The sequence below is a fragment of the Ipomoea triloba genome, chromosome 11, assembly GCF_003576645.1.
Source record: "Ipomoea triloba cultivar NCNSP0323 chromosome 11, ASM357664v1".
NCBI classification, from domain to species: Eukaryota; Viridiplantae; Streptophyta; class Magnoliopsida; order Solanales; family Convolvulaceae; genus Ipomoea; species Ipomoea triloba.
Genome location: NC_044926.1, coordinates 9,802,417 through 9,825,285, shown reverse-complemented (window position 1 = coordinate 9,825,285; position 22,869 = coordinate 9,802,417). Strand labels below are relative to the sequence as shown.

General features: G+C 32.2%; 4 protein-coding genes across 4 annotated transcripts; all 4 read left to right on the top strand.

The window, feature by feature from the left end:
• Positions 1–10,353: 10,353 nt before the first annotated feature.
• LOC115995888 (receptor-like protein EIX2) lies at positions 10,354–11,859 on the top strand. Its single transcript, XM_031235034.1, has one exon. It carries the CDS (start codon positions 10,354–10,356, stop codon positions 11,857–11,859), a length of 1,506 nt encoding a protein of 501 aa, XP_031090894.1.
• A 577-nt stretch (positions 11,860–12,436) lies between these two features.
• LOC115995887 (receptor-like protein EIX2) lies at positions 12,437–13,153 on the top strand. Its single transcript, XM_031235033.1, has one exon. It carries the CDS (start codon positions 12,437–12,439, stop codon positions 13,151–13,153), a length of 717 nt encoding a protein of 238 aa, XP_031090893.1.
• Positions 13,154–18,415: 5,262 nt separating this feature from the next.
• LOC115995886 (receptor-like protein EIX1) lies at positions 18,416–20,073 on the top strand. Its single transcript, XM_031235032.1, has 2 exons — positions 18,416–20,003; positions 20,066–20,073. Exons 1-2 carry the CDS (start codon positions 18,416–18,418, stop codon positions 20,071–20,073), a joined length of 1,596 nt encoding a protein of 531 aa, XP_031090892.1.
• Positions 20,074–20,092: 19 nt separating this feature from the next.
• LOC115997673 (receptor-like protein EIX1) lies at positions 20,093–21,444 on the top strand. Its single transcript, XM_031237270.1, has 2 exons — positions 20,093–21,224; positions 21,322–21,444. The coding sequence occupies exon 1, from the start codon at positions 20,168–20,170 to the stop codon at positions 21,209–21,211; it is 1,044 nt and encodes a 347-aa protein (XP_031093130.1). The 5' UTR covers positions 20,093–20,167; the 3' UTR covers positions 21,212–21,224; positions 21,322–21,444.
• Positions 21,445–22,869: the final 1,425 nt, after the last annotated feature.

Here is a 22,869-nt window from a genome sequence, read left to right as displayed (position 1 = left end):
GAACATGCACAAGAGCACAGCAGGTTTGGTAACCCAGTTCGGAATAGGCATTCCTACATCTGGGGGCACCACAATATGGTTTGCCCATCTCTTCATTCAAAATCAATTGAATGTGTTTGCCAAACAATTTGATTAAGAGCGAACACATCAAACTCCACTGCTGATCATCAGCATTCCTATCGCGTTGAAAGTACTTGAAGAGGTGGTGCAAGATTTCCAAATCGTACAAGTTGAGGCTCCCCCCTCAACTGCAGCTCTCCCGAGTTTAAAATTGTGGTTGACAACCCGCAATCTTCAAGCATCAAAAATCAACTTGATATGAATTACAAGCTCATCTAGTTGCTCCGTTTATTCTCCATGTTATGCCCTTGATAGACAGTCGTTATACCATGGACCATGGTCCACAATGCATTGTGGACCATAGGTCATTGCTGATACTGCAGTTGTGTTGAACTGATACTGCAGTTGTGTTGAATGAATACTGCAGTTGTGTTGAAAGGAAAATGTAGTTGCGCGGAACAGAGGTCATTTCATCCGTCTGTAAATGCAGTTGTGTTGAAGTAACCTGGATTGTGTCTCTTTTGCATGAAATCAAGATTCTTGAGATTCCTGTTCCCAAATTATGGTGTGACAATTATAGTGCTACATATATGTGTGCAAATCCCATCTTTTATGCTCGACCAAATATGTTCAAATTGATTATCACTTCGTCAGAGATAAGGTTGCTTCTAGTGAAATTCAAGTCAACTTTATTTCAACTAAAGATCAACTTGCTGATATATTTACAAAGGCTCTTCTAGGTCATAGATTTTCTTTTTTTAGAGACAAGCTACAAGTAGATCAGAGATGGCAACTTCAATCCGCCCCGTGGATATCCACCCGAATCCACCCCCATGGGTCGGATTTTTTTGGGTAATAGTGGGTGGTCGGGTGGATCTTAAAAAAGTAAACCCGCAGTGGGTCGGGTTGGATTCGGGTATGTACAAAACCCGCCTAGAACCTCACCCGACCCACCATGTGTGTGTGTGTGTATATATATATATATATATATATATATATATAATAGTAAAATAAGTATTAGTATGTAGTTTATTATAAAAATTTATATAACTTTAGGTAACTTTTTACTAGTTTTATATTTAAACTACTAAGTTTATTTTTAAAAAATTAACAATTTAGTTATCTTATTTGGATATTTTTTTTATTATTTTTTGTTTTAGTATAATTAATGAATTTTATGATTTTATTATGTATAAGTAATTTAAATATTATCTTTTGAAAAAAATTAATAAGGTGATAAGTGGTGGCTACACGTAGTGGGCAAGCGCATCCCGTGGGAGTGGGGGTTGGCTTTGAAAAAGTCCACCCGATGCGAGTTGGGTGGGGGTGGGGGTGGGTGGAGAAAATATAATTAAGGTGGGTCGGGTGATAGATGTAGCCCTCCCCGACCCACACCCGACACATTGTCATCCCTAGCTACAGGTTTCTAATCTACCATGTGCTTGAAAGGAAGTATTAGAACTCTATGTATCTGAGTTACACTAGGACTATTAATTCTAATCTATCTAAGACTTCTCCTATATATATATATATATATATATATATATATATATATATATATATATTTGAGAATAAATACTTAATGCATTAAATCGGAATCCAAAATGTTAACAAGAAACAACGGAGGAGAGTACAACCACTCCCCGCAACCTAACTCAAAAACGGCTTCCCGGGCAATTGCATGGCAGCACGATTCGCAAATCGCGATCCTGTATATATATCTCCATCATTACGTTCTCATCCACATGAATACATATATCTATGTGTAATTTCTATAAATATGACTTACTTTAATAATAAATTTAATTATTGGGTAATGTGCATCTACTTTAATATTATCTTTCTCTTATTTGAAAATTTCCTTATATTTATTTATTTTTAATTAAAAGTTTTTTTCTCAATAACAATGAAAATGTGGAATAGCAATATAATCCAACTACATTCCCTGCAAATGGGGGCACCACTATTGACTTAGACTATGAACAAACACTATAATATTATGTACTATGTGACGTTTTTGAAAAATCCATCTGTGGTGTTTAGTCAGTGACACATCTTATCTTGTATTATTCAACGACATCAAATCAATTTGTTTTCAACAGAATCCTTACGTTGTATATCGACTTGTCATTATAATTATAGACTTGATTTAGTATTTACTAGACTATGAACAAACACTTATATTATGTACTATGTGACTAGTAATTATATGGTAATTATAGCATTCGTAAATAACTGATTGTGCATACGGAAACATTCTCCAAACGCCCTATCAAGTAGTTAAAAAAAATGCGGTGTCATTTTTATAGTTAGTTTTGTAATTACGATAGATTGTGCATCTTATAATGCTTGGTTGAGCATTCGCGAACAACTAATTGTCTATTTGTAAATTTTTCTTCAAATTCACTGTTAATTATTTTGCAAATGCACAGTCTATCATTCCCAAATTCACAATTGTAATTACAAAAATGTCATCACGTCTTTTTTTTTTTAAAATAATTTTAGCCATTGAGAATCTATGATGGACGATGATATTAGTTCTAACCTTCTCACAGAAAGAGTACTTCTCATTTGATCTCAATCTTCTCTCTCTCTATATATATCTATATATATACACACACACACACACACAAATAAACACAATCTCAAATTTCAATGCACAGTGCACACAATATGTTGGATATTTATATAGTAATGAGATTAATGGTTCAGATGTCTACCATGATTACTCAAATAATACTTGGAGTTGTGGAGTAGCAAATATTATTGAGTTTGGTAGAGATGATTTTGGGTTGTTCGAGAGATGACTCGAGAGGTCAGTTCGTACGAGAGGTCGGTTCAAGGAGAAACGATGTCTCGGACTGAGTTTGCGTGAATCGTTTTATCGATGTCTCACAGGCAGGTCCGCATGGAAATGATGTCTCGCATGTTCTATAAATGCATGTAATTGCATGGGTTTAAATATCTTTGACTTTGCATGATTCTTAGTGCAAATTAAAGATACTAAAATATGTGAGTAATGTATTAAATCACTTTACATGCGTGGTAAAACTTCACCTCTCGAATGTGTTGTTTATGTATCTCTCGAATTGAAAGCATCATTTATCTCTCGAAGGCATGCATCGTTGTTGGTAATAATTAGCTGCTTGGCGCACAAGTGTACACATTTGATATTTCATGTTCAGCAAGTTAGCTTGCACTTGAGATATTAAAACACTAATTGTTTTGCATATGAGCATACACTTGATGCTAAGTAAATGAATTACTTTTTCATGCAATGTTGCAGTGTTTACGTAGAACCTTACTTCTCGAATGAGGTTGGTCAGTTCAGTTATTATGCATGTTGCTATGGACTTATTATTTCTAATTACATGTACACATGTATTTGAAATATTTAAGTTGTGGATATAATTGTTTGAATTATTTTCATGCATAAGGCTCAGAATGCTACGTAAATAAATCCCAAGTCAGTTATATTAATATCTTTGGAGATATTAACATGTGAATATAATTTAAAATTATATTTCCACATGTGTGTACGTAACTGCCTGAACCAGAATGGTGAAATCCAAAAGAATATATTTTATATATATTTTGAAAGTTTTAAACTGGTATAAACTTCCAGTAACTACTCCTAACAGTTAGAATTTATTCCTATAAATTCTAGGAGTGTCATCTGATCAATGACGCAATTATTTTTGCATGATACCTTGATATATCACAGTTCAATAATTCTCCAGTAAGTTCTTATCAAAGCAACCTAAGAACTTTGTTTTCATCTTCTTGTATCCCATAAGATTTAATCTTGATACCTCGTTGCTTTTGAAGAGGAAAGATTAAAAGCTTATAGGAAAGTGATATCATGCCTGAAGATCTCATTTCCTCTCCTGTTTTCTCTTCTTATCCGAAGATTTTCTAACACAATATTCCCTAAAATATTTTGTGTTTATTTATATAGATAATTGTGTGCATTATTGTTGGTTCTCAAATTCTCATGGGATAAGAGGTTCTGGTTTGATCTCTCTCCTTCTCTCTCTCTCTCACATATATACTCCTACTCAAACAAAAGAAGACAAAATATGTTGTAAAGTAAAGTGAGGAGATGCTTCCTTCGCTGTCCAATATATAGCTAAAAGTTCTGCTACATATAATTCAAAATTCTACTTTCTAATATGGCAAACAATGATAAGTTATTCTCATTATGGGTCTCAAGAGGAATGTCTACCTCAATAGTTTAAGAGTGGAGAAGTAAAACTTGGGAATAGAACTTGGATGGAAGTCCACATAGGAATTTCCTATAGCTCATCACAAGAAGACTCACGAGTGAATACAGAAGACCAATTCTTTTACGTAATTTGTCACAAATGATACATATTCCTCGAAATTTATGATAAACTCTGTCAATTATTGATTACCTCTCTAAAGTGAATGGTTTTCATTAATGATAATATATATTTAATATAAATATAAATTAGTGATATTTTTAATTATTATATTAATATAACTTAGTATTAGTGTAAATCTAAAAAAATTAAAAGAGTTAATAATATTACTTTTGAACAAGAATGAAAATTGTGTTGATATAATAAGTTGTATTTGTTATTTGTGTTGTTCTTTTACACGTTTTTCCAATTTACCGTTTATGCTTTGACATTTTTTCTTTTAGACATTTATTTTAATACTAGTTTTATACGCGCATTGCGCGAATGGGTTAATGCCCAATGTTTATATTTAAATAAATATTTGAAAGTATATGAATGCAAGATTATATAGGAGAAGTTTATACATGGGTAATTGAATGTCGAATTATTTTTATTTAAATATCTAACTCAAATTATATGAATCCAAGATAATATAGAAAATTCATTATAATTATTACTAAAATAAATGTTTGCAACCTTGTAAAATCGATAGTCTAAATATTTGGTCTAAAAATGATAGTCTAAATAAATACTACTTTTCATTTGAATTTTTCTAAGTGTTCTTAATTCTCTTTTGAGTAACATTGTCATTGTCTTCATCTTTACTATTTGTTCTCTTCCTTTTCGTTGGTAGTGTGTTATTTGCAATTCGGTTATTGTTAGTAGCATAGATGACAACGCCATTCAATGAGATTATGATATAGGAGCTATGGACGACTTTCCTTTAGGTGTTCTACTTGTGGTTCATTTGGTTCAACTATCATTGTTGAATGAGTTATTGTGGATAAAGAAATCCATAGTTTAAGAAAAAAGATTAAACAAATTAATAAAAATTTGAAAATTTAAACTATTATGTATTCCAAAGATATTAAAAGGTAGTTTCTCGCTTCAATTTGCTGGGTTATTTGAGTACTTTCATTGTCAACAAATCCCCCAAGTAGTTAATATGATTGGTTTCAAACTATTCTTTTCTTATTTTATTCATGGTATTAATTTAAAGAAATACATATGTATCATTTTTTGGTGTAACTACTAATTTATTTAATTCAATAAGAGTAAAATAGAGTGATTCCGCTTCAATTTGTTGGGTTATTTGAGTACTCTCTTTGTCAACCAATCCCCAAGTAGTTAATATAATTAGCTTCAAATTATTTTAAAAAAATTCATAGTATTAAGAAAATACTTGGTAAATAAATATATAACATTATTTTGTACTATAACTTTGATATTTAATTACAAGATATTGTAAAAATAAGATAATGGACAATGTAATATCAATTGATAAATTTGAATGTAAAGAGTCTTTGAATGAGAGAAAATAAAGACACTATAACTAATGAAATTATTTCTCTTATTTTATTTAATTTTTTGATAATGAATAATATTTTCAAATAAAGGTATTGTAGACACATAATTCTAAATTAAAGAAATACATATGTATCATTTTTTGTTCTAGCTACTAATTTATTTAATTTAATAAGAGTAAATAGAGTGAGGAACTTAATTATGTCAAATTTGATTGAGATGAGGTTCGAACCTAAGACCTTTCTTATAGAAATTAATGAGTAAGTTAAAAGTTAACGGAATGTTAACGGAGAAGAGAATATTTAACGGAAAACTTAACGGATAATCATAAAAGTAAGGTTAAATTAGGTAATCTCTATTAATAATATTAATCTGAATTATCTTAATCATTTATTTGATTAAATAATTCATCTGAACCATCCATTTGATTAAATAATTTGACCGCCATTTTTTCTACCCATTTTAGGCCTAACTCTTTTTGGCTCTTATTAGTATAGTAGATTACTCAACTATATTGACTTAATTATTAGTCAAAACATATATTAATTATAGGTTAATTTTATTAGGCTGTATCAAGTTGGACGTAATTAAGTCAGGAAGCTTCTTCAAGCAATATTCTTGAACACAGTTAGTACGCAATTCAGTGAGTTGTTTTCTCTCTAACTGAATCTGGTCTTTAGATCAATATTTGAGTTGTGATTTAAATGAATGGAGCAGCTTAATTTCAGGGGATCTAAGCTGCAATTTTTCAGACAGAATTTTGTTGAGGTTTTCAACTATATAAGCAGCGCTCAAGCTTGGTTTATTTGATGATTTTGATTGCTTAATCCAGTACAGTAATTCGGCCAAGCTTCCTTATATTTTCTATCAATATTTCGAGTGGTTTAATCAATATTATATGAGTGTCTAGTATGCATTGGCGGTGGTGATTAATCTTGGCATGCACGTAATCAACTATAAGGATGATGAAGGCTTGTTGGAATGATTATTTGTAAATCATAGTGTGTATGGTTTTGTATTGCCCCTTGTAACCCTTTGGTGATTATCTAGTGGATTGGGCTGACGTGAGTTGCCCCGCAAACGTAGGAGTTTAGCTCCGAACTGCGTAAACAATTTTTCGGTGTCTGGTTCCTTTTTCTTTATTTGTTATTCATTTATTTATTTATGTGTATCTGATCTTATAACTAATCCAGTTCCTTTTTCTTTATTACCGAGTTTATCCCCAATATTTTTTATTTTACTAGTACTAGCTACNTGCGTAAACAATTTTTCGGTGTCTGGTTCCTTTTTCTTTATTTGTTATTCATTTATTTATTTATGTGTATCTGATCTTATAACTAATCCAGTTCCTTTTTCTTTATTACCGAGTTTATCCCCAATATTTTTTATTTTACTAGTACTAGCTACCATTACTATATAAAATACAAACACATGAATGCATATATATATATATATATATATATAGGGTCATGTTCAGGTATGGCCGTGCCCTTACGTGCGGCCGTGCGGTTTACACCACTCAATGTTAAGAAATGCACCACTCAATGTTACGAAATGCACCACTCATAACATTGAGTGGTGTATTTCATATTTAAGAAATACACCACTCAATGTTATTGAGTGGTGCATTTCTTAACATTGAGTGGTGTAAACCGCATGGCCGCACGTAAGGGCGCGACCACACCTGAACATGACCCTATATATAACATTGAGTGGTGTATTTCATATTTAAGAAATACACCACTCAATGTTATTGAGTGGTGCATTTCTTAACATTGAGTGGTGTAAACCGCACGGCCGCACGTAAAAGCGCGGCCACACCTGAACATGACCCCATATATATATATATATGTAATTTCTATAAATATATATGGCTTACTTTAATAATAAGTTTAATTATTAAATATGTGTATCTACTTTAATATCATTCTCTTATTTGAAATTTTTTTTATTTTAATTTTTTTTATAATTAAAAGTAATTCTCAATGACAATGAAAGTGTGGAATAGCAATATAATCCAAATACATTCCAGGCAAGTGAGGGCACCAATATTGACTAGACTATGAACAAACACTAATTAATATTATGTACTATGTGACATTTTTGAAAAATCCATATGTGGTGCTTAGTAAGTGAAACGTCATATCCTGTATTATGCATCCACATCAAGTCAATTTTTTTTGACGGACTACGTTGTATATTTACTTGTCATTATAATTATAGACTTAGTTTAATATTGATTTGAATTCATTGTAATTTATCTAAAAGAGTTCGCAGTGTTATTTGTCAATTCACTTTATTTTTCTTGCCCAAAGTTATTGCCAAACTTTATTTGAAAATATCTCCTTGTGAATATTGCTTCATTCGATCTTAAAGTTAAAACTTGAGACTTAGTTTTTTTTTGTTGTTGTTATTCGGGGCTTCCACTGCCAGATATAGTAATAAATACCCTCGCTAAATTGTAAAGACCTCTAAGAGTGGAACAACTGACTTTGAGATTTAAGACTGCTCCATATCTATGACCAGAGATCAATTGGCGTTTGGTTAAGGATTGATGATTCCCTTCCACTCAACAATATCTCAGATTTGAGAACTAGCTTGTTGAATGGGAATCAATTTTTCTTTCACTTGAAAAAGTTGTCTGACTTTTATTTTGGTATATTAAATCATTTATAATTTAGTAAGTAAATAATCTAGCAAGAGTAAAGAAATTGTCATCTACCCAATTTTGCGTTGCCTAAAAAATTTTCAAGTTTTTTTTTTTTAAATACAACATTTATTAGTTCGTTATATAACATAACCTTTAAATAAAAATTTAAAAGTACTAAGTTTTATTATTTATCAATTTAATACTCAAAACAACAAAATTATCTCGTATTTTTATGTTATTTTATTACGAGCCAAAAAAAAAAAAAAAAAAGAAGAAGAAATAGTTTAGAGTGTTTGCACTTTGCACGATGGGCACAATATTTTCTCCACTGGAAGTATTTTATAGAGTACAAAATTATATGTGGTAATAACAAAGTATTTATATATAAGTTGCATCTCGTTCCTTAAGCATGAGGTTGAGAGTTCGATCTCTACCCATGTAAATGGAGTAAATCATTTGCCCAGTCTTCTACTATTTAGTGTGCTGGCAGACGAAGGATTAATCTTTTGACTGTCAGCTGGAGGGATACCTTTGGGCAAACCCAAAAAAAGTATTTATAAGCCTCTTCCAAATCAATTACTCCCTCTGTCCCATCTTACCTGTCTTACTTTTTTTTTTAGTTTGTCCCAAAATGTTGTGCTCTTTTCAAAACTGAACATTTCCATCATTCTACTTTCCCAATTTACCCTTATGACTTTTACTTTTTTTTATTACCTTTATTTTCAAAAGTGAAAAAGTTGGGGGCATAATTGAAAAGCACATCACATTTACTTTAATTTCTTAAAAAGCGTGCAAAAAGCAAATGAGACATCCAATTTGGGACGGATGGAGTATTATATGTGGTAATATATATACTAAAAGGATGATGCTATAGGGCCAACAATTTTCAATATTTGAGCTTATACCTCATTTTAAGTTGCAAATAAGATGTAAGGTCAATTTTATAAAATATTGAATGTTAAAATAATAATTTATTTTGAAACGTTACCATTTACTCTTAATTAATCAAAATCTTAATATCTCAGTTTATTTTTTATTATTAATTTATTTAATAATTAAGTTTATCAGACATTTTAATTTGAGTTAATTAGCTTATTAGTTCAGTCTTTTGTTTTTAATTAGCTTTTCAGTTAGGTGTATGAAACATAGCCTAAGGTATGCAGTTCTTATATCGTGGACCGCGGTCCACAATGCATTGTCGACCGCGGTCCCAAAATGATGTCGTTTTAGTAAGTGGGAGACGGAGCCCCGTAATTGACACTACAGTTCATTCCAAAAGATACTGTCTTACATTTGTTTTGATATTATCGAATGAAACTGTAGTTATATTAAAATGTAACTATAGTTGTGTTGAAATGTAACTGCAGTGTATATGAAAAGATACTGAATAACAGTTTCACATTTGTGTTTGATATTATCGAATGAAACTGTAGTTATATCAAAATGTAACTGTAGTTGTGTTGAAATGTAACTGCAGTGTATATGAACAGATACTGAATAACAGTTTCACTTTTGTGTTTTTATATTATCGAATGAAACTGTAGTTATATCAAAATGTAACTGCAGTTGTGTTGGAAGGTAACTGCAGTTGTGTTGAAATGTAACTGAAGTTGTGTTGAAATGTAACTGCAGTATATATGAAAAGAAAGTGAGTGACGCGAATTCATCCGTTTGTTTTCATTAATCAAAACGACGTCGTTTTGGGACTGCGGTCCACGATATAATTTGTGTAAGGTATGAGTGTGAGAAATAAATTAAAGGGAAAAAATAGGGTACGGTGGAGCAACAACGTTAACGTACTGCTGCTTATATATATAGCTGTTAATTGCAGTAGTCGCAGAGCATATATACATGCATTGTCTACAACAAAACTTATACTGCTATATCAATTATCTTATTGAATCCAAAGCTGATCTGATGAGGACTACTTATCTCCGGTGGCTTCTGTTCCTTTTGATTATTGTTCAATATTTAAATGGGAGTAGGAGCTGCTTTGAGAATGAGAGAAATGCTCTTCTAAGCTTCAAACGTAGCGTTTCGAACCCATCATTCACCTCTCTTTCCTCATGGGGAGCCAGTAGAAATGATGATGACTGCTGCAAATGGGAAGGAATTGGTTGCGACAACAGAATTGGCCATGTTGTTGCTCTTCATTTGGGGGATAATGAAGGCTTACAAGGTGAAATCAGCCCTTCCTTGCTTCATTTACGGTTTCTCAATTTCTTGGATCTTAGTCGTAATGAATTTGATACAATTCCAAGTTTCATTGGTTCTCTTGACAAGTTGGTCTATCTTAATCTTTCTTATAATAATTTTTCTGGGAATGTCCCTCCTCATCTGGGAAATATTTCCACTTTGAAATATCTTGACCTTGGCAACAACTACATTATTGATGGTCAAGAATTAGAAGTAGTTGACACCTTGGAGTGGATTTCTCATCTTTCTTCCTTGGAGTATCTCAATATGGATTGGGTAGACCTTCATTCTGTTCCAGATTGGCTTCACTCAATTTCAAAGCTTTCTTTGCTGAGAACACTAAGCCTATCTTCCTGCGATGTTCCAAGTCCCCCATCATCATCACTTTTGCACATCAACTCTTCTACCTTCCTACAACACTTGTCTTTACCTGATGGAAATATAGCAACTTTTCCCTTGCTGAATTTGTGGCTAAACCAAAGCTACTTCCTTGAATATCTTGACCTCTCCTATAATCATTTGGTAGGTGGTGAAAAGGACATCAAATTCTTGAGGCATCTTGGCAATTTGAAAACTCTAGATTTATCATATAATTCTTTTTCTTTCAACTTTTCACAACTCATTTTAGGTTCTGAGAAGTTGATAGAGATTTTGAAATTACATGATAACAAAATTGTCGGATCATTGGATGATACCAGAGAGTTTAATTCCCTAAGAGAATTAAACTTGGAGAATAATCAACTTTCTGGTTCACTGCCTGACATGTCTACAATGTTGTCCTTAGAAATTTTTGCAATTGGCAACAACACCTTCAATGGGAACTTAATGGGAAGTAACATCGGCCACCTCTCTAATCTCAAATGTTTAGATGTTTCTTCAAATTCTTTGGATGGAGCCATATCTGAAATCAGCTTCTCTAATTTTAGCAAGTTGAATGTGCTCATCCTGTCTGATAACTCTTTGACAGTGAATTTAGGCATCCACTGGATTCCCCCATTTCAGTTAAGTGGTCTAGGCCTCAGATCTTGTGAGTTGGGCCCCAAATTTCCTAATTGGCTCCACACACAGACAAAACTAGATACTCTTGATATCTCAAATAATGGAATTTCAGATCTCATTCCTCAATGGCTCACTAACCTATCCAACTTAGTTTATTTGCGTGCTTCTCAAAACAGAATTCGTGGAAAATTACCAAACATCCCATCAACTATGTATCTAGTAGACTAGCAACAATTTGCTAGAAGGTCCTATACCAAAAAATTATTCGAGAGTATCAACACTGAACCTTTCCAAAAACAAGCTTTCTGGAACTATTTCAATTTTGTGTACAAACATTTATAAATGGTCTTATCAACTTGACCTTTCAAACAATTTCTTTACGGGGAAGATTCCTGAATGTTTGGGGGAAGCTTATGATTCGTATAGTTTAAACTTGGCAAATAATAACTTCTATGGTGAAATCCCCTTATCCATAGGACACTTGAACAAAATAGCTTCACTACATTTGAGAAGCAATAGGTTTGATGGGGAATTTCCAATGTTTCTAAAAAATTGCACTTCATTGATGGTTTTGGATCTTGGAAATAATTATTTTACTGGGGGTATTCCTGCATGGATAGGGGAAAGCTTAAAAGAGTTGAGGATCCTTTGCCTGGACTCAAATGAACTAGAAGGATCAATCCCAATTAATATCTGCCAACTTCAATTCATTCATATAATAGATTTGTCTTCTAACCATTTATCTGGTTCCATTCCAACTTGCTTCAATTCATTAATGACTACATATGATGAATGGATGCCAAACATGGAGACTTTTGGATCTTCTCAACAAACCTATGGGATTCCAAACTCTGTCGAAGAAGTTTTCTTTGATTATGAATGGCTTGTGTGGAAGGGTTCAGAGGTGGAGTATGGTAGGAATCTCAAATTCATGAAGCTCATTGATCTCTCAAGCAATAAATTGGTTGGAGATATTCCAGTTGAGATAACTGATTTGCATATGCTCAATTCACTAAACTTGTCAAGAAACAAATTGACCGGATCCATCCCAGACAAGATTGGTCAGATGAGCTCGCTAGAAAATCTCGACTTGTCAAACAATCAACTATCTGGAGCAATACCATCGACTCTGGCTAGTTTATCATTTCTTGCTCACTTAGACTTGTCGAACAATAATTTGTCTGGTTGTATTCCACTTGGCACTCAGTTGCAAGGATTCACTGAGGCTTATCAGGGGAATTCAAATCTACGTGGCCCTCCACTTCTAACAAAGTGTCATAAACAAGAAGAGGGAATTGATGAAATTGAAGAAGATGAAGGATGGATTATTTGGGACTTCGACTTCTTTGTGAGTTTGACACTTGGATTCATTCTTGGTTTTTGGGGAGTATGCGGAACATTAATATTCAAGCTTTCTTGGCGACATGCATATTTCCAATTTCTAGAAGAAAAAAAAGAGAAGATTTGCACTGCCATTGTGGTCTATGGAGCCAAATTGAAGAGAGGCATGAGAACTAGCTAGATTGAAGCAAAAGGTAATATAATTAAGATTCTAAAATTTTCATTTGAAATTACAGTATATTTTTGTTTAGAATAAAAATTAATAAATAAAAGGCAATGCATGAAAACAGGATCAACTCATCTTCTTGAGCTGCAGGAAGTACGAAGGCCATTGGAGTACCTCTTATCCATCCATGTTATTATAAATAAAGTTCAATCATGTGTATTTGTGTGTTCGTATTCATATTTCAAGTCTTGTAATTTTATTTTGTTCTGTATTGTGTGTATTGAGGTTGTACTATCATTATACCATAGCCTACCTTGTAACTTGTAAGGTGGACTATTGTGGTTTTACTCCGTATTAATTATTTAACCAATAAAATATTTAATTAATTGACTACAAAAGTTTGAGCGGGGAAAAAATGAAATATGAAGATTTTTCTTTTATAAATAGTATATAGATATAGATTATTATTATTATTATTATTATTATTATTATTATTATTTTGTGTTGTTACTTGAAATCTGCTTTGTTATGTATATATGATTATTAATAACTTATTTTTTGCTTATGCGGTGTGGTGTTTCTCAATGACAATTAATGTGTGGAGTAGCATTACAATCCAAATACATTCATTCTATGCAAGTGGGCGCACCACTATTGAAAAATCTGTATGTGGTGTTTAGTTAGTGAAACATCATATTATGGGCTACGCATCCACATCGAATTAATTTTTTTCTATTGGAATCCTTACGGTGTGTATGGACTTGTCATTATAATCATAGACTTGGTTTAATATTGATTTGAATTCACTATAATTTATCCAAAATATTTTGCATTATTATTTGTTAATTCACTATATTTTTATTGTCCAAAGTTATTGCCAACTTTATTTGAAAATATCTCCATATTAATATTGCTTCATTCTTAAAATTAACACCTAAGACCACATAGTAAAACTTGAAAATAGAACTTTGGAGTCCACATAGTAATTTCTTATAGGTCCTCCTAAGAATTGACCTGCGAGTGAATAGAAGACCAATTCTTTTACGTAATTTGTTACAAACGATACATATTCCTCGGGATTTATGATAAACTTTGTCAATTGACTACGTCTCTAAAGTGAATCGTTTTCATTAATGATAAAATATATTTAATATAAATATAAATTAGAGATATTTTTAATTATTATAATAATATAAAACTTAACGGAAAAAATGACATAAATGAAGGGTATAACATTCATTCACACTTATTATGTTTTTATATATTAGATATTAGTCTTTAAATGAAATTAAAAATGCTTATATTTCATTTGCATTGTACATTTATAATTTATTGCCTAGTACTAGCTACCATTATTACTATATAAAATACAAATTAAACATATGAATTCATATATCTATATGTAATTTCTATAAATATGACTTAATTTAATAATAAATTTATTTATTGAATAATGTGTATCTACTTTAATATCATTCTCTTATTTGAAAATTTTCTTATATTTATTTTAATTTTTTATAATTAAATCTCAATGACAATGAAAGTGTGAGATAGCAACATAATCCAAATACATTCCCAGCAAATGGGGGCACCACTATTGACTTAGACTAGGAACAAACACTAATATTATGTACTATGTGACATTTTTGAAAAATTCATATGTGGTGTTTAGTCAGTGACATATCATTTCATGTATTATGCATCCACATCAAGTCAATTTTTCCCCGCAGATTCCTTACGTTGTATATCAACTTGTCATTATAATTATAGACTTGGTTTAGTATTGACTAGACTATGAACAAACACTAATATTATGTAATATGTGACTAGACTTGGTTTAAGCGCGCCCCACCGAGCGTATTAACTGTTGGAAAAAATAGCATAAATGGCATTTTAAGTGACCACTTTGTGGTACAAATATATGTTTTTTTAAAAATATTTTAATATTTAGTATTAATATTGAGCATATGTTTTTGCGCATCGCCATATAAAATACTAGTTATATTAATATAACTTAGTATTAACCCAATGGGGTAGCTCAAGTGGCAAGTGAACTCTCTTTGTGGGGAGGAACTTCGGGAGAACCCGGGTTCAATTCCTGTCACAAGTGACGAAGAGAAAGACCCTGTAAATTTGCCCAAAAGAATATAACTTAGTATTAGTGTAAATCTCAAAAAATTAAAAGAGTTAATAATATTACTTTTGAACAAGAATGAAAATTTTGTTGATATTATAAGTTGTACGTATTTGTTATTTGTGTTGTTCTTTTACACGTTTTTCCAATTTACCATTTATGCCTTGACATTTTTCATATAGACATTTATTTTAATATTAGTCTTTAACTGAAATAAAAAATGTGTTAGTAATTTTCTTTTGAAAAAAAAAATGTGTTAGTAATATAAGTTGCATTAAATGCTTATATTTCAGTTTTCAAAAAAAAAATGCTTATATTTCATATTTGATACTATTTGCATTGTAGATTTATAATTTATTACCGAGTTTATCCTCGATATTTTTTATTTTACTAGTACTAGCTACCATTACCATATAAAATACACACACACACACATATAAGGGCCGCTCAGGTGCGGACGCTCGCCCAAGAAGGAAATGAGAACGATTCGCAGCCGTCCACGTGACCAGATCAACGAATCAGATGTAATTTTAAAAAAAAAACGACACGTTGACATTTTTGTAAATAACTCGAACTTTGGTGCAAGTAATTGTGTTCTAAGTGCACCTAGTTTCACTTAAAAGTGCACCTATTTTTGCACCTATTTTTAGTACTTACAAGTGCAAGTAATTTACCTTGTTAACATTCATGCACCTGGGTGCAACCTAGGTGCACCTAACACCTAATTATAACATTAGGTGCACCTAGTTATAACATTTGGTGCACTTAGTATTGATGCTCAGTGTATAATTTACTTGCACATGTAATATATTTTACTTGCACTTGTGCACCTATTTTCACTTACAAGTGCAAGTAATTTATCTTGTTAACATTCATGCACCTGATGCAACCTAGGTTCACCTAGTTATAACATTAGGTGCACCTAGTTATAACGTTAGGTGCAACTACATCCTGGACACGTGGCGCATTGCGAAGAGTTCTCAGTTCTCTCTTGGATGGGTGGTTTTCACCTGAACGCGATCGTCTCTCTCTCTCTCTCTATATATATATATATATATATATATATATATATATATATATATGGATTAGGTGCATATATATGGATTAAGGATCAAATGAGAACCTATAGTTAGGTAAGGACCATGTGGACTTATCCTTTGATTTAAATAATTTAATGGTTGTGATTAATTATATGCAATAGATTTAATTTTTCGCGCTCAGTTTGTTGTGCATTCGTACTCATTTTGTTGTGCATTCGTACTCATTTTGTTGTGCATTCGTTCTTAGTTTGTTGTGCATTCGTTCTTAGTTTGTTGTGCATTCCGTCTCAGTTTGTTGTGCATTCATAGTGTGAATGTTGTGCATTTCGCACACTTTGTTGTGCAGTTGCAGTCATAGCCGTTAGATCAGTCCAAATGGATGATCTGGATTAGTCCACATGGTCCTCCCCTAATGATAGATCCCCACCTGACCCGGAACCTATATTTATGAATATGTAATTTCTATAAATATAGATGACTTACTTTAATAATAAGTTTAATTATTAAATAATGTGTATCCACTATAATATCATTCTCTTATTTGAATTTTTTAAAATTTGTTTTAATATTTTATAATTAAAAGTTACTCCCTCGGTCACATTTTACCTGTCATATTTACTATTCATTGGTCAAACTAACTCTTTCTTCATTGCTTATTTTCTTTAGTAATTTTTTATTATTTTTAAATTTAATTTTTTGTGTTTAATAGTACTTTTGATGTAGTTTCTAAATATATAAATTTTATATATTAATACTAAACTTAATATTATGAAAAATTGGATTAAAAATAACTTCAGTCAAGCATCGTTAAACAAACCAGACAACCAAAATGGGATGGAGGGAGTATTTCTCAATAACAATGAAAGTGTGGAATAGCAATATAATCCAAATACATTCCAGGCAAGTGAAGGCACCAATATTTACTAGACTATAAACAAACACTAATATTATGTACTATGTGACATTTTTGAAAAATCCATATGTGGTGTTTAGTCAGTGAAGCGCCATATCCTGTATTATGCATCTCCATCAAGTCATTTTTTTCCAACCGAATCCTTACGTTGTATATTGACTTATTGTTATAATTATAGACTTTTTTTTTTAATATTGATTTGAATTCATTTTAATTTATCTAAAAGAGTTTTGCATTGTTATTTTTCAGTTCACTTTATTTTTCTTGTCCAAAGTTATTGCCAAACTTTATTTGAAAATATCTCCTTGTGAATATTGCTTCATTCTTAAAATTAAAACTTTGAGACCAATTTTTTTTTTTTTTTGTTTACTCAGGGTTTTCACCACCAGACACGGATTAATATCCTCCCTAAATTGTAGAGACCTCTAAGAATGGGACAACTGACTTTGAGATTTAAGGCTACTCCATATCTAAGACCAAAGATTAATTGGTGTTTGGTTAAGGACTGATGAATGGGAATCAATTGGTTAAGACCAAAGACCTCTAAGATGAGTTCCTTCCACTCAATAACACCTCAGATTTGAGAACTAGCTTGTTGAATGGGAATCAATTTTTTCTTTCACTTGAATTAAAAGTTGTCTGACTTTTATTTTTGGTATATTAAATCATTTTCTAGTGTTCTGTTTTGGTTTGGATGTCTGTTTAAAAAAGATCTATAAAATTTACTAAGTAAATAATCTAAGCATGAAGGTAAAGAAATTGTCATCTATCCTTCATTAATCAAAATTTTAATATCTCAGTTTATCTTTTTATTATCAATTTAATTTTAATATCTCAGTTTATCTTTTTATTATCAATTTATTTAATAATTAATTTTACCAAACACTTTAATTCCAATCAGTTAGCTTATTAGCAACTAAATTTTTAATTTTTAGTTTTTAGTTAGCTTTTCAGTTAGGTGTATGAAACATAGCCTGAGTTATGAGTGTGAGAAATAAATTTTTTTTTTTGAAAACAGTGTGAGAAATAAATTAGAAGGGAAAAATAGGGTAGGGTGGAGCAACCTAACGTACTGCTGCTTATATATATAGTTGTTAATTGCAGTAGTCGCAGAGCATATATACATGCATTGTCTACAACAAAACTTATACTGCTATATCAATTATCTTATTGAATCCAAAGCTGATCTGATGAGGACTACTTATCTCCCGTGGCTTCTGTTCCTTTTGATTATTGTTCAATATTTAAATGGGAGTAGGAGCTGCTTTGAGAATGAGAGAAATGCTCTTCTAAGCTTCAAACATACCATCATTTCTGACCCTTTCAGCTCTCTTTCCTCATGGGGAGCCAGTAGAGATGATGATTGCTGCAAATGGAAAGGAATTGGTTGCGATAACACAACTGGCCATGTTGTTGCTCTTCATTTGGAGCATGAAGGCTTACAAGGTGAAATCAGCCCTTCCTTGCTTCATTTACCGTTTCTCAATTTCTTGGATCTTAGTTCTAATGAATTTGAAACAATTCCGAGTTTCATTGGCTCTCTGGACAAGTTGGTCTATCTTGATCTTTTTTTTAATAATTTTTCCGGGAATGTCCCTCCTCATCTCGGAAATATTTCTACTTTGAAATATCTTGACCTTGGCTTCAATCAAGAATTAAAAGTAGTTTACACCTTGGAATGGATTTCTCATCTTTCTTCCTTGGAGTATCTCAATATGGACTCTGTAGACCTTCATTCTGTTTCAGATTGGCTTCACTCAATTACAAAGCTTTCTTTGCTGAGAACACTAAGCCTATCTTCCTGCGATGTTCCAAGTCCCCCATCATCATCACTTTTGCACATCAACTCTTCTACCTTCCTACAACACTTGTCTTTACGGTATAATGGAAACATAACAACATTTCCCCTACTGAATTTGTGGCTAAACCAAAGTTACTTCCTTCAATATCTTGACCTCTCCGGTAATTCTTTGGTAGGTGGCGATAAGGACATCAAATTCTTGAGGAACCTTGGCCATTTGAAAACTCTAGATTTATCATATAATTCTTTTTCTTTCAACTTTTCACAACTCATTTTAGGTTCTGAGAAGTTGATAAAGATTTTGATATTAAATGATAACAAAATTGTGGGATCACTAGATGATACCAGAGAGGTTAATTCCCTAAGAGAATTAAACTTGGAGAATAATCAACTTTCTGGTTTACTGCCTGACATGTCAACAATGTTGTCCTTAGAAATTTTTGCAATAGGCAACAATCACTTCAATGGGAACTCAATGGGAAGTAACATCAGCCACCTCTCTAATCTCAAATTTCTAGATGTTTCTTCAAATTCTTTGGATGGAGCCATATCTGAAATCAGCTTCTCTAATTTTAGCAAATTGGATGTGCTCGTCCTGTCTGATAACTCTTTGACACTGAATTTAGGCACCCACTGGATTCCCCCATTTCAGTTAAGTGGTCTAGGCCTCAGATCTTGTGAGTTGGGCCCCAAATTTCCTAATTGGCTCCACACACAGACAAAACTAGAAGACCTTGATATCTCAAATAATGAAATTTCAGATCTCATTCCTCAATGGTTCACCAACCTATCCAACTTAGATTATTTGAGTGTTTCTCAAAATAGAATTCGAGGAAAATTACCAAACCTACCATTAGGTTTGAATCTAGTAGACTTTAGCAGCAATTTGCTAGAAGGCCCTATACCAAAAAATTATTCTGGAGCATCGGAACTGAACCTTTCCAATAACAAGTTTTCTGGAACCATTTTGGATCTGTGTACAAATATTTCTAAATCCCATAATCAAGTTGACCTTTCAAACAATTTCTTTACCGAGAAGCTTCCTGAATGTTTGGGGAAATTTAATTATTTTTATACTTTAAACTTGGCAAATAATGACTTCTTTGGTGAAATCCCCTTATCCATAGGACACTTGACCAATATGGCTTCACTACATTTGAGAAACAATAGGTTTTATGGGGAATTTCCTGTTTCTCTACAAAATTGCACTTCATTAGTCGTTTTGGATCTTGGAAATAATTATTTAAGTGGGGGTATTCCTGCATGGATCGGGGAAAGCTTAATAGACTTGAACATCCTTTGCCTGGATTCAAATGAACTAAAAGGATCAATCCCAATTAATATATGCCAACTTCAATCCATTCAAGTAATAGATTTGTCTTCGAACCATTTATCTGGTTCCATTCCGACTTGCTTCAATTCATTAATGACAAAATTTGATGAATTGATTCCAAATACGGAGACTTTTGGATATTCTCAACAAATCTATGGGATTCTAGACTCTACCAAAGAAGTTTTCTTTGATTATGAATGGCTTGTGTGGAAGGGTACAGAGGTGGAGTATAGTAAGAACCTCAAATTCATGAAGCTCATTGATCTCTCGAACAATAAATTGGTTGGAGAAATTCCAGTTCAGATAACTGATTTGCATATGCTTAATTCACTAAACCTGTCAAGAAACAAACTGACCGGATCGATCCCAAACAAGATTGGTCAGATGAGCTCGCTAGAGAGTCTCGACTTGTCAAACAATCAATTATCTGGAGCAATACCATTTAGCCTGGCTAGTATATCATTTCTTGCTCACTTGGACTTGTCGAACAACAATTTGTCTGGTTGTATTCCACTCGGCACTCAGTTGCAAGGATTCACTGAGGCTTATAAGGGGAATTCAAAGTTACGTGGCCCTCCACTTCAAACAAAGTGTCAAAGAGATGAACCTGGAAATGCTCCACAACAAGGGGGAATTGAAGAAGATGAAGGATGGATTATTTGGGACTTTGACTTCTTTGTGAGTTTGGCACTTGGATTCATTCTTGGTTTTTGGGGAGTATGCGGAACATTAATACTCAAGCATTCTTGGCGACATGCATATTTCCAATTTCTAGAAGACAAAAAAGAGAAGATTTGCACTGCCATTGTGGTCTATGGAGCCAAATTGAAGAGAGGCATGAGAGCTAGCTAGATTGAAGCAAAAGGTAATATAATTAAGATTCTAAAATTTTCATTTGAAATTACAGTATATTTTCGTTTAGCAATAAAGATTAATAAATAAAAGGCAATGCATGAAAACAGGATCAACTCATCTTCGAGCTGCATGAAGTGCGAAGGCCATTGGAGTACCTCCGATCCATGTCATTCCAAAAAAATTTCAATCATGTGTATTTGTGTGTTTGTATTCATATTTCTAGTCATGTAGTTCTATTTTGTTTAACTACCTTGTAAAGTGGACTATTGAAACAAAGTTCATTTTTAATATACCAAAGTTTCATTTTAATATATTTAATATTAATTTTTTATGTGTTAAAAGTCCATTTTTAGATATACTACCAAGGAATCAATATTCAATAAATTAAAAATTAACTTTTATATTAAAAATGAAATTGATGTAATTGGTCCTTCTTGTATCGTGGCCCATAGTATAATTTTTCGAGTTTCTATAATAAATATCTTTTCTTAAAAATTCATGTTCTTTCCAACAACATTGGAATAAAACTACTATACATTACGCTATTATACCATGCAACGATTCCAATTAGCAGAAATAACATCACAAAATATAGCTAAAATAATTATGTTTGTTAGGAAAAATGTAATTAGATTTTGATGAGTCAAAGTTTATTTTAAGACAAGATTTTAAACGACCAAAACTTTAAATTTTTTAAGTTAGACATTCAATTTTTGTTCGCTACAAAATCGCTATGCGATGGAATTAGAGAGAGTTTATCACAACAAGACTTTAGTGTTCATATCATAGTGAAGTCACCAACATCAAGAATTAGTAGCAGCTAGAATCTACAATAGAGCATGACTTCTCAACATGAAGTGTTATGGTTAGCATAGTAGTAGAAGGAGTTTTATATATAGCAGACTCTTAATTACTTGCAGGAAGACTTGACGCGCGTAAGGCTTACATCAACACATCAAGACTTTGTAGCAACATGGGTTCTTATTAGCAATGACAATGCTTGAGAACAGCACAAGTTTTTTCGTGCAATAGAAATATCTTCTATCTCACTCTTTAGTGCTTGGAAATATGGCACCAACCGTCTTATTGTATGAACCAAGGCGTAGGTTGTCTTCTCTAGTATTGTATATCTAGATTCTACATAATTTAGGACTTTGCTTACATAATAGATCGGCTTCTGAGTGCCATCCTATTCTCAAACCAGCACCGAACTAACTGCCAGTTCGGCCACACTTAAATATAGGAATAACGTTTCTCCTTTCTCAGGTTTAAGACAAGTTAAAGATTTCTGCAACAAATACTTGGCATTTTCATAAAAGTTTAAATTACTAAAAGGCTACACATACAAATAAAGCCTAAAAAACGTAAGCCCAATTACTCTAGAAAAAAAATAATTTTAAAGCCCAATCATGTAACTTGTATATATCTACTTTAATAATCATCTCTTCCGGCCTTTGATGCGCTAAAATCGCACACCCACCGTAGAGAAGTACATATCTTCTGGTGCCAAATAAATCATGGCTAATGAAATGATTTATTTATATAAAATCATTTTACACATCTCACTAATTAATCATCTTGGCATAACCGGATTGTAAGATATATTTAATTTAAATATATCTATATCTAAGAGAGAAAGGGAGGAATCTGACTAG